The following is a 13,491-nucleotide window of genomic DNA, read 5'->3' on the forward strand; positions in this document are numbered from 1 at the left end:
CCTGGTGAGGCCTCTGACCTGATAACCACAGAATGTGGGAGCTCATAACCAGGAAGGCCAGATGAGGCCTGTAACCTGATGACCACAGTATGTAGGAGCTCACATTCAGGAAGGCCGGTGAGGCCTGTAACCTGACATGTGGAGGCTCTTAACCAAGAAGGCCTGGTAAGGCCTATAACCTGGCGACTATAGTATGTGGGAGCTCATATACAACCACAGCATGGGGGGAACTCATACTCAGGAAGGCCGGTGAGGCCTCTAACCTGGCGACCACAGCATGTGGGAGCTCAAATCAGGAAGGCCTAGTGAGGCCTCTGACCTGATAACCATATAACATGGGAGCTCATATTCACCACAGTATGTGGGAGCTCACATTCAGGAAGGCCAGTGAGGCCTGTAACCTAACATGTGGAGGCTCGTAACCAGGAAGGCCTGGTGAGGCCAATAACCTGGCAACTACAGTATGTGGGAGCTCATATTCAACCACAGTATGTGGGAGCTCATACTCAGGAAGGCCTAGTGAGGCCTGTGACCTGACAACCACAGCATGTGGGAGCTCATATTCAGCCAAAATATGTGGAAGCTCTCATTCAGGAAGGCCTGGTGAGGCCTCTGACCTGATAACCATAGAATGTGGAGGCTCATATTCAAGAAGGCCTGGTGAGGCCTAAAACTTGATAACCACAGAATGTGGGAGCTCATATTCAACCACAGTATGTGAGAGCTATACTCAGGAAGGCCTAGTGAGGCCTATGACCTGATAACCACAATATGTGGGAGCTCATATTCAAGAAGGCCTGGTGAGGCCTATAACTTGATACCCACAGTAAGTGGGAGCTCATATTCAACCAAAATATGTGGAAGCTCTCATTCAGGAAGGCCTGGTGAGCCCTCTGACCTGATAACCACAGAATGTGGGGGCTCATATTCAAGAAGGCCTGGTGAGGCCTAAAACTTGATAACCACAGAATGTGGGAGCTCATATTCAACCACAGTATGTGAGAGCTATACTCAGGAAGGCCTAGTGAGGCCTATGACCTGATAACCACAGTATGTGGGAGCTCATATTCAAGAAGGCCTGGTGAGGCCTAAAACTTGATAACCACAGAATGTGGGAGCTCATATTAAACCACAGTATGTGGGAGCTCATAATCAAGAAGGCCTGGTAAGGCCTATAACTTGATAACCACAGTAAGTGGAAGCTCACAGTATGTAGGAGCTCACATTCAGGAAGGCCGGTGAGGCCCGAAACCTGACATGTGAAAACTCCTAACCAAGAAGGCCTGGTGAGGCCTATAACCTGGCGACTACAGTATGTGGGAGCTCATAAACAGGAAGGTCGGATGAGGCCTGTAACCTGATGACCACAGTATGTGGGAGCTCACATTCAGGAAGGCCGGGTGAGGCCTGCAACCTGACATGTAGAAGCCCATCACCAGGAAGGCCGGTGAGGCCTGTAACCTGGCGCCACAGTATGTGGGAGCTCATAACCAGGAAGGCCTGGCGAGGCCTGTAACGTGGCGACCACCGTGTATGGGAGCTCATATTCAGGAAGGCCTAGAAAGGCCTGTAACCTGATATCCCAGTATGTGGGAGCTCATAACCAGGAAGGCCGGATGAGGCCTGTAACCTGGCGACCACAGTATGTGGGAGCTCATAACCAGGAAGGCCTGATGAGGCCTGTAACCTGATTACCACAGTATGTGGGAGCTCACATTCAGGAAGGCCGGTGAGGCCTGTAACCTGACATGTGGAAGCTCATAACCAGGAAGGCCTGGTGAGGCCTATAACCTGGCAACTACAGTATGTGGGAGCTCATTTTCAAGAAGGCCTGGTGAGGCCTCTGACCTGATAACCACAGTATGTGGGAGCTCATATTCAACCACAGTATGTGGGAGCTCATACTCAGGAAGGCCTGGTGAGGCCTATGACCTGATAACCACAGTATGTGGGAGCTCATATTCAAGAAGGCTTGGTGAAGCCTATAACTTGATAACCACAGAATGTGGGAGCTCATATCACAGTATGTGGGAGCTCATATTCAAGAAGGCCTGGTGAGGCCTATAACTTGATAACCACAGAATGTGGGAGCTCATATTCAACCACAGTATGTGGGAGCTCATTTTCAGGAAGGCCTAGTGAGGCCTATGACCGGATAACCACATTATATGGGAGCTATATTCAAGAAGGCCTGGAGCGGCCTATAACTTGATAACCACAGTATGTGGGAGCTCATATTCAGGAAGGCCTAGTGAGGCCTATGACCTGATAACCATAATATGTGGGAGCTCATTTAACCATAGTATGTGGAAGCTCATATTCAGGAAGGCCTAGTGAGGCCTATAACCTGATAACCACATTACTCCTTGACAGTCAATTCCTGGGAGCTCACCTCAGGGAGGCCCAAGCACTGTCCGGTTGCAAAATGGGGACTGTCTGGTCAAGGAGGCCTGTTAAGACCTACTACCTGACCATCGAAAAAATCTTTAGATTTACTCCCATAACATTTTGCCCCAGACTCTAAAACAGGAGATGTGGTCTGAAAAGAAACAGAAATATGTTAATTTCACATTTTACAAAAAGACCAGAATTACACCTGCTCTTTTTGTTCACTGCTCATTTTTCAATTAAAATGCAGCCAAAAACACTGGGTAACGCGATCTGGATGATAGGCTGAATTACTAAATATCTAACTTCTTAAAAGTCAGATAATATTCCATCATTTTAATTCATAGAATTAAATGCAGCCATACTCACCAGACAATACTGTTTTAACATTTATACTTTCTCGTAATCTACACACTGCCTCGGCAAGCGCGAGAAAAGAGCCGTTAAAAAATATTTGGCTTTCATCCCTCGAGAAGAAAGTCAACAGTTGCGAGGTTGAAACATCCGACAGCGCACGGATTTTTTCTTTCTCACGCGCGCCGAGATATTTCTTAATGAACACTGCCAGCACCCTCAGGAACTGACTGTGAACGCCTCGTACCCAAACAGTATTGTTTCACAGATCGCACGCACCACAGCTCAGATGCTGAACCCTCCTCCCTCGAGAAAAGGGTCCGCGAAAGCGGAGCATTTTTAAATAAAAAACGCTCACAGTTTGCACAAGAGGCTCTCTCGAGAGCCTCCCGCGCGCTTCAGCGATATTCTCAATACAGACAAACAGTCCCTGAAGACGAAAAGATGTTGTCATGTATGCAAGGCTTCCCTTTATACATCCAGGTTGCGCGTTAATCAATCAAGCTGATGATTCACGGGCTGTCGCCGGTCAACATAATTGACGTGAGTTGATATTTATTTCAGACACCTGTCACGCCTGAGGCGTTCCCCATAGCGTCATTCTGACGTAGTGTAGAGTTCCCTTTCGAAAGGGAACAGCAGCTATTGCCGTATTTTGAAATGTAAGCGGGGTTAATGTCAATTAACAGATGAAATAGGCTACTATAGAACATTGTTTAGGACAGAAAAATAGAATCATAATTTAAAAATAGAGACGAGAACAATATAGCCTTTATTTCATATTGTAGCCTACGCCTAGACGTCGGTGGGCGACATAAGCCTATTGCCCGTTGGGAGCAGCGTGATAAAAAAAATAAAAAAATAATAATAATAACAAAAATAACAAACAAAAATAAATTAGGTGCAATGAAGCTGATTATTTGTTTTCTATTGAGGAATGAGACGAATGATGAGCGCTTCTCTGGAGAAGACTGGAGAAACCGGGCATTTCTCAGTGGGTAAATTCATGGCCGAGTGGTAGAACTTACGTATCGATCATTTGGATGACACCGGTTCAAATCCCGAACATAGTCAGACTATTGTACATTTTATATTAGCCTATTAATGCATGTCATAGCCTATTATTAATGCAGACAATCAAACAAACAAAGCATTTTTTTATACAGGATAGCCTTTTTTTTTTTTTTTTTGGTTCCTAGCCTATAAAGAGTTTGTAAAAACATGGTTTTAAGCAAGGTGCGATTTGCCAAGGGGGACGGGGATTTCCTTCTGGTCTAAACATCCCTGCTTCTGATGAATTATTTTAATCCCCCCCTCCCTCCACAGTAATCAATGCTATAAATTACTTCACCAATAGACCATATAAAATATATAAAATAAAGATATGCAATAGGCACGTTTAAACGACAAACAATAAAATCAGAACCAGTTTGAGTTACAGTTCGTTCATGGTTCCAGTGGCCTTAATGCATGCACTGCTTTCAAAATGTCACAAAGCGTTTTGAGATTATTTTGAATGAAATATTGAAGTTTATAATTAAGTATTTTGGCACACCACGCCGAGTGGCGCTATCCATTGTTCTAAAGTCGGGTTTTATTCTGGCATGTTTAATTAGTGTTCGACAGACGCGGCGGCGCGTTCATTTGAATTTATTTTTCTCATAACAGACAGCTAAAATAATTTAGGCCCTAATAGGCTACTCCGTAGTTTTTTAGTCATACAGATCAGAGTAGAGTAGCCTACAGTACATAGTTCAAAACTGTAAACTTTTATTCATATTAGGCTAACGACAAAAGTTTATCTGTCGTCTCTGTCTCCGGGAACTGCGCGTCACAAAAATGAACCGAAAGCCACTTTCCTCTGCTCAGTCACGATAAGAAATCGGCTATGTCTAAAGCCTTTAAATGTCTAAATATTTAATAAATGTTATCTGATTAATCCGTATGAAACCGAGAGGTGCATAGGATCTACTCAAACTAGCTATGTGAGCGCTTCCCAATGATGAACGGACAAGGGTGAAAATCTCGCTATAATTAAATGTAGTCTAGGCTAAATCGCCCTGAATTAAATTGTAAAAACAGATTAGATAATTTATTTGTCGAAATGTTGCGATATTGTTTCATTTAAGTTCATAATTATTCTATAAATGTTATTTAGTTTAGCAGCAGCACGAAGCATGTGGTTCGGAAAAAATAATAATAATTCACAAATCGCATGCACCCTGGTTGTATAAGGATCCAAAGATCCCCGTGGAATTTAACATTGAGTTGAACATTGTATTCATGACAACAAATGAGCATGCGTTTAAACAAATGAACATGCGTTTGTATTTAGGTTTGCTTGGAAAAAGCTGGCCCAAACCGAGGTAGCGTTTTATTTCTTCAATTATTGAAATAATTAAATGTTTAGTAATAAACTTTTATGACAGAAATATTAGCCTTCTAGCCTACATGTAGCCTAAATAATTAAATTCTTTCATTATCAACACTTTACTAGCCTAATGCTAATGTCTAGAATTAAGTGTGAATTGCGACTTCTCTTTGTTTTAAGTCGGTCTCAAACTCAGGTAGCCTGTGGGGGGTTGGGGGGTTCAGGAGGTGTTAAATGTTCTGTCTTTCATATGGAGAGTGAGCCTGATGACCAGGCAAAGGCAAAATACTTTTAAAGATAAATCTCTCGATGTGTCCAAATGTAGGCCCTTAAATTATAAATATTGTAGTTTTATGTAGGCTATTGTATTTAAAGGGGTTTCACACACACTTTCAGTTGAAGTGTTCAATCCATTTGTTTCAACTGGTTTTGTAGAATTTTAACATGTTTGAGCAGTGTGTTTGTCAACAATCTGGCATTATCTAAACATGAAGTATTGACGAAACGCATTCTTGCCAACTAAACGAATGCAAGTGAGCAGCAGAGAGCTCTTTTATTCGCGATCCACCTCGTTTTCTATAAGGTGAATTCAACCAGGCATTCTGTTTCTTTGAAGCAAGGCTCAATAATTTGTTAGTTTTTTTTTTTTTCGTGATTTGTATGGATGACACACAGCGACATACTACAGTATTATCAGCTGTATGATGGGTTTTTACCCTGAAATGTTTAATTTCGAGAGAGACCCGGCGCGCGCAGTGCAGGGAGACTAAATAAACTAAAATAAAAGAAATCCAGCGCGAGAGAGAAGCAAAGAAAAACGCATGATCTTAATTTATGTTGCTTTGAACTATTTCCGTTTTGTAGACTAGCCTACTGTTTTAATTGTTTATTTAGCTGCAATTTCTTTGGCAATACACATTAAAAATGTCGCAAGAATAAGATTCTGTTTCTTACTTAGAAAATAAACTCTAACTCGATGCAACCCTGTTTTAAATAAATAAACTGCCCCGACACTTTATTTAAACCTTGAAATGTCCAGGATCTGTTTTTAAAAATGTATTCCTTTGCTATGGCGGGTATCAATGTCAGTCATCTCAATTTCGTGAATGATTCACAAAACAATAATTTAGCAGATTAAAGATAGTTTCATCATTTTCATTTTCTGACGCGATCGGCTGATAATCTTCCTTCATCAGTTTTCTCGTCTCGGCAGCAGCTCTACTGGAATGTAGCAAATTTATGTTGTAATGTGCCATTGATAATTAAACAAAACGCTTGACTTCAATAAACAGTTACCTATCTAAGCATCAAGTAAAACATTTAACACTGTCAGCCAAGGCTAGTGAGATTCGATCTCGCATCGCTTGAAGCTCCGTGAAGCACGTGCTGTTGCGTTGTCCACAGAGCTATCATCGGACCGCTGTTAACATCACATCTTATGCTGTTGGAAAGCCTCAATGATGTAGCCTAATATTTTTCTATTGCAATGTTTTGTGTTGAAATGTTTTAATTATGTATTAAATGTATTACATTTAATTTCAGTCTTGTGATTATATGAATTCGTTTAACTACATGTTTCACTTGAATTGATCTGCTAGTATCACATTTCAATCACTCTCAATGAGCCGCGGCGCGGCGGCAGATTACGCAATAGAGAGAATAAACTGACACTTTTCAAAGTCTGCGATTGTAGCGCCTCTTAGCGATCAAAGGCAGCAAATACACACCCGCAATTTTACCGCCGCGGGAACGGCGGCGGTAAAAGTATTATTCTGGTTGAGTACCATCTGTATGTGCCAGAAAAACTGATCTGATTAAGTTGTAATTTATATCATGAACTCATGATATTGATTACAAATAGTGTTGTCATGTTGGGCTGGTCAGGTCGCTATGATATGAGAAAATACTTGCTGCAAATACTGCACCTTTAAGTTGGGCTGATGGAACTAGTGCAGTAGAAAAAATCCAGGACATGTTCTATTGGATCAGGAAGGTAAACATATGCCACCAGTAACGTGCCAAACTGTCCAATTAGCTTAACGCTTTACCTTTTGATTTTAATCTGCCAACTAAAGCTAGCCGCCATCTGTGGGAGCAGTCTCAGGGCAAGCAGTAGAGCCTCAGGCATTGTCTTTTGGGTCCATGAAACACATCCAAATCCGACAGACCGTAGCCACAAGCCTGTCATTATGACAGTCAAGGGGTGTAGTAACCCATCCTCTATAGTGACATCACAGAGGTCATCTCAGGGGTCGCCATAACCAGCACTGAATCACAAAAGCTTCCTGGCAGAGTTAATACTATTATGAAGAAATTCAGGCATGTGGAGCAGAGTTCAAACCTATCAGAAAACAAGAGCCCCCACTGAGGAATGGAGGGAATCGACTCATTCACACAGTGGTCAATTATTCAATTGCTTCTCCGCTTACTGGTGTTTGACCTCTGTGTTTCCTATCGGATTTGTTAAGCAGAGGAGAAGATTAAGGGGAGGATGGGCTTCAGGGATCTGGCTGAAAAAGGAAGTGATTGAAGCAGCTGGTGGGGTTAAAATGGGGCAGTGAAGTGCGGTTATCACTCATAACTGGCCCCAAAAGCTGAAATGTAGAGAACATACAGCCCTGCACCGACCAAATCCCTCTTTTGACTTTAATTAGAGGCCTGAATAAATGACCTTATATGGTTACAAAGAGTCATCACTTGATGGTTTTCTGTGAAAATTTAGCTCCTGAAGGGGTGGAAATGACTGATAAAGTTGTATTTTGTGAGCTTTGGGCCTCCCTTTTTATTCTCTCTCTCTGTATCTACCCTCCTTCCTGATACTCTTTTGTTCTCAGACTTAAGCACTGATCCATTTTATTGTGTGTTTAACTAATTAAAGTCAAAAAGGAAGTGACCTAATAAGCTCAGGGTCTGACCTACATGAAAATGGCTATTGAGCAACTGAAACACTGTTGTAAAATTTTTATAGATGTGCAGCCATTGAGATTTTAACCAAAGTGACTTGGGGGGCTCAAAATAACAGCCCCAATTTTTATTTATTTTTTTGCTATGTTTTTGTTTTATTTGTCGTTAGAATAAAATAAATTGTGATTAATATCATAATTTACTGTATTCATTCATTCATTCACTTTTTTGTTTGCATTTTTTTTGTACATAATCTGCAACTAGTATGTATATTATTTGTCATTATTTTGCCCTGCACTGTTGTCTAAATAATTAATTTATTATGCAATGCAAAGTGGATTCACAGCGCTGTAAACAGCGTCTCAGCTACAACCGCAGGTCACAGTTAGACCATATTCATGGGCAGCCAATGAAGACCATAAGCTGGCATTATGCAAATGTGTTACATTGTTACGTAGGTATTTAACGGGAAGTGAGAATGGAATCACTGACGACTCATTTCGGCTGTTCAGGATCGATTATTTCTTTTAGGAGACAATAACTTTATTTGTGGTGCACCTTTTACATTCACAAACAGCTATATTAGACGCTACATGAAAGGTAGTATTCAAAAAAGCACAATAGGGGCACTTTAATAAATAATATGGCAGCCAAATTTGGATACTTTCAGCAACCATTAAGCCATTTAACATTTATTTATTTTTTAAATCCATTTTCCAGAATCCCACAGATTTTTCTACCAAAGTCAGTGTTGATTCTGTCTGACCTTATACTTCTAGGTGTTGTAGACCAGCAGGCACCATGAACAACTGCAACTGATCTCTGTAATACTCTTCATTGTATTACTGGTTTTACAGTACATAGCTGATTCCCAGTACGTCATGCAAGGTGACCTCCATTAGAGTTACCCCGATCAACTGCAGCATTTTATTGCACCGCTGTTATGAATCTGAGGGGAAAATGGGTGTGAACTCCATTTGTCTCTTGCCAGATGTCTTGCTGGCGCCAGATTCCAAAAGGTTAAATCAACTACTGATCCCTTACCACACATGACATCACAAGAGAGTGTGATTTAATGGCAGAATACATGACATTTAACTCAAAGTTCATCCACTTAGTTATAACAAAGCGGCGTATTCTAGATGCATATTAGGCACATCTGCAAGCTTTGTGATTTACCAGTCTTGTGGTTCTGCTCTCTCTACTGCATCCAGATAATCAAAATCTGTCACTGATACAGTGGCATGAATTCATAATTCAGAATAATTTCAGGAACAGCTGCTGTGCATTACCATAACTGCAGGGGGGCTCAGTTTATTTTATTTCTTTAAGGTTTCGTTTTTCGAATTCTGTGTAACGAAGGGGAAGAGGAAGAAAAATATGTGCCTGTCACACATACTGTACACCGCCAAACAATTTACAGAAATACAATTCATGTCTCCAGGGACTCAGTGATAGAGAGCTTTAATATGGAGATTCCTCTCACTGATGCATTTCAAGTAAATACAAGTTGGGATAGACATTGACGCAAGTTACTCAGCAGGAGACATGCGGAATATGCAAGTCTTTGTGTCTGTGCAGGTGACAGGGTTGTTTTTATATGTGATGTTGTGGGTCGACCGTAAGCATATGGTTGTTCGGGAGTCTGTGTATAGTTTATACACTTGTGGGTGTGTGTGTGTGTTCTTGTTTGAAGCTGACGTCTGGGTGCCAGTAAGAACTGTGTTGTGTTTTGTGCAGGTATCAAGACCCAAGCCTGTGTTGGAGTGAGATGCACTGACTCCTGGAAAACTGCAGCATTCCCTGTCGTCCTCTGCTCACCTCCGAGGCTGTGGCCAGTCATGTGGTTATTACGGAAAATCCTCCTCCTTTTGGGCGCTTGCCTTAATATGAGCTGCTGGTCTCAAACTAATGCCCTGGATATTCCACTTGATGGTAAGCTGAATAAATGACTTTTTCTGGTAATATTTCTTATCCCAGTTTATATATTTGATTATATTTTTGGTGCTTTTTTCAGTTTAGTCGTTTGCCATGTGCATAATTTAGCCAGTTTTTCATGCGCTCTGGAAGAACAATCAGTTATGGAAGAATGTTTTCAACGCAGATTAAAAAAAAAAAATTAAAAAGGAAATTGCCACTTAATTTCTTCATTTCAACTTTTTCATAATTGCAAATTCATATCTCTATTGCAGCTTCATATCCCACAATTGAGTATTTCAAATATGATATTTCATATACAGCAGTTATGACTTCATATTCATATAATTTGTGGCTTTCTATATCACATTTTCGACTTTATTTCTCACAATTGCGACTTCACATCTCACAAATGCAACCTCATATCTCACAAATGCGACTTCATATCACAATTAAGACTTTTTAATTAAAAATTGCTATTATTTTTGCTATTAAAAATTGCTACTATGACTTCATATTCATATAATTTGTGACTTTTTATATTTATTTTATTTTATTTCTCACAATTTCAACTTCACATTTCACAACGGTGACTTCATATTGCGAATTTATTTCTCATTATTGCAACTTAATTTTAATAATTGCATATTGCACAATTGTGATATCACTGTAGCAGTTTCATATTTTACAAATTCTACTTTATATCTCAGAACTGACTTCATATCACACGTGTCTGTGTAACTCAATTACTATTTTATATAGAGCATTTACGACTTATTATTCACATATTCATATCAATTGTGACTTTCTATATCACATTTTGACTATATTTTTGTCAGTTGCAACTTCACATTTCACAAACGTGACTTCATATCACAATTACAACTTAATATTCCAGTTGCGACTTCATATCCCATAATTGAGACTTTACATCAGAATTCCTTCTTTATATCTCATAATTGTGACGTTATATATCACATTTACAATTTGATCACAATAATGCAACTTCACATCTCAATGCGAATTCATACAGTATATCACCACAATTGCAACTTCATATTCATATTCATGTCTCAAAATTACAGTATATCTCAGTTGTGTCTTCATATCCCACAATTACACTTTATATCTCATACACATCCTACAATTACGAATGTATCTCAATTGTGACTTCATATCCCATTATTGCAACTTTATTTTTTATAATTGCAACTTAATTTATTATTTTAATTAATTATTAAAAAAGTATTATTATTATTATTTTTTACTCTGGGAGGAAAACATGCTTCCATAGTGAGCACACTGCTCTTACAACAAATATTTTTGAAACTGGGTGTTTGTATGCAGGTTCACACAAGTTGAGAGCAGGTATAATTTATTGCCGGGGCTGTTTCCATGGAAACCAGATAAAAGTGTATTTTGTTGATGTTAAATTATTCACAATATATCTTTAGGGCCTGAAAGATATCTTAGGGGAACACAACACTGTTCTTAAGTTTTTTCTTTTCTACTTTTATTTAGTCAGTCATGGACCTGGATTTAATTGTTTGTTGACAGTTCATTAATTTGTTAAAGTTCAACAGAAGTCATATCTATGGTTCTAACAAATCCCTGCACATTTGTTTTTTCTGTGTTCTCCCTGCTGCGGTGGATTTGTTAGTTTTAGCACGCATGAACAGTAAGTTTGCAATGCCAAGCCATCCATAGAAACTAGATAACTTTCATCCGCAGAGGCCACTATCATCTATCAAACATCAGATTTATTTAGAAAATCCTGCAGAAAGGCAGAGATGTGCTCTTTTGTTGGTGACATTTACAACAGTATCAGATAGTGATATCATGGTACCTCATAATTACGATATTCATGTTCCATGATGGTACTTCATTGTATAAAAAAAAACAAAAAAAAACATGGTACTACCATGGTACATGGTCAATATTTTTTTCTCAAAACCATATCAAGAAAGCCATGGTACCATTGTTATTTTTATTTTTATTTTTCATAGACAGAAACTAATGGTGTAGAAATTGTAACGAGAATGTTTACTCTAATCAAAGCTTTTAGACGATTTTTAAAGTATTTTTCTGTGCATAATGGAAAAACTCCAACAATCGAGCCAGCAAACCACTTTACATTTGTCATATTGAAACCCATACCGCCATTCCATCATGATTCTAGTCGTGCATGTCCAATTTTACACTCAAACTGCATTAGCCATTAGTTTCTTCCTGTTCTAAACCACAAACAAACTCTCATTGACATTATTTGACCAGATCATTTGCCATTGCCTGATAACAACTCACGCTTTGCCACACAATCAATGATTCAATATCTAATTATGTTCTCCAACAAACATTTTGTTTACCTTTAGTTTTGAATGCATTGATCAAAACAGCCGACCTGATTGTGGAAAATCATTACGATTGAACCAAAGCCATTTCACATCACCATTTGCTGCACGCAGGTTGCATGCTGCCATTTTTCCTCCACAGTTTACTGAGCATTTTTACTTTCTGGCTGTTTCTTTATCTAGTGGAGCAGCTTCCCACAATTACAGAGCAATCTCCTGCTTCTATGATCGCCTTCCCTTTCGAAGAGAGCTTCCCCGTGAAGTGTGAGGCTACAGGAAACCCTGGACCAGAGTAAGCCGTATACACACACACACACACACACTCACACATACACTAGTGTTCAAAAGTTTGGGCTCAGTGAGATTATTTAAATGTTTTTGAAAGAAGTCTCGATTACGCTTTAGAGTAGGACAAATGAGTAGGACTACATTGAATGGATGGTTCTGAGTTTTGCACCATGACCTCGAGCCAAACACCCCCCAGGTGCTAATGGATCCAAGGTTGTATCTCATAAATTACCCGACTAATAATGCCCGGAATGGTACCAAACTTCTACAGTAGTACAAATAGGTTCTGTACTCATAAAACGAGGCATTGGAAAGTTTGTAAGTACATCAGGAGTTTATTTAAACAACACTTGCCTGATGGCTTATGCTACCGCTAGCTAGTGATGTATGTCTCGAGACCGGTCTTGGTCTCGAGACCGGTCTCGAGACCACTTTTACGTGGTCTCGGTCTTGTCACGGCCTTGACGGTCTTTGGTCTTGGTCTTGTCTTGGTCTCGGACCTCTCGGTCTTGTCTAGGTCTCGCTGTCTCAGACCGACATAGTGGTCGGGGATTTAGCAATACAATACTACAATATCCACGACGACACAACGTTCGATAATGCAACATTATTATCCGCAACGGAACGGATTGAAGCGCGCGTCCGAGTGCAGCAGTGTGGTGTGTGCGCAAGCCACACGAGAAAACACTTTATCCGCGCCACTGATCGCAGCGGCAACGAGCACTTTGATCACTTGATTTAAAAAACACATATCAGTGACATGCTGGGTTTTATCTTCATTCAGGAGATTTTGGGTAACTGCACAACTGACAGATGACTTTGAGCGCACCGCCAACGGTGTGTGTGTGTGTGTGTGTAACCATAGCGACAAAACGACCAACTTTCGGATCCTGCACTTAAGCCTATAATTTCGTTTTT

General features: G+C 40.0%; 1 protein-coding gene across 10 annotated transcripts in view; it reads left to right on the top strand.

Annotated features, from left to right (window-relative positions):
* chl1b (cell adhesion molecule L1-like b) overlaps positions 1-13,491 on the top strand; it is a 58,635-nt gene that overhangs the window by 11,516 nt on the left and 33,628 nt on the right. For 8 of the 10 annotated variants that reach the window (XM_084426017.1, XM_084426019.1, XM_084426021.1 and 5 more), the window contains exons 2-4: positions 9,758-9,952; positions 11,595-11,612; positions 12,469-12,577. In XM_084426017.1, coding sequence (XP_084282143.1) covers positions 9,859-9,952; positions 11,595-11,612; positions 12,469-12,577 — 221 coding nt within the window. In that variant the 5' untranslated portion in view covers positions 9,758-9,858. The remainder of the gene's footprint in view (positions 1-9,757; positions 9,953-11,594; positions 11,613-12,468; positions 12,578-13,491) is intronic. The other 2 variants (XM_084426023.1, XM_084426015.1) reach the window with 1 other exon arrangement.

This window comes from Rutilus rutilus, assembly GCF_951802725.1.
Source record: "Rutilus rutilus genome assembly, chromosome: 12".
NCBI classification, from domain to species: Eukaryota; Metazoa; Chordata; class Actinopteri; order Cypriniformes; family Leuciscidae; genus Rutilus; species Rutilus rutilus.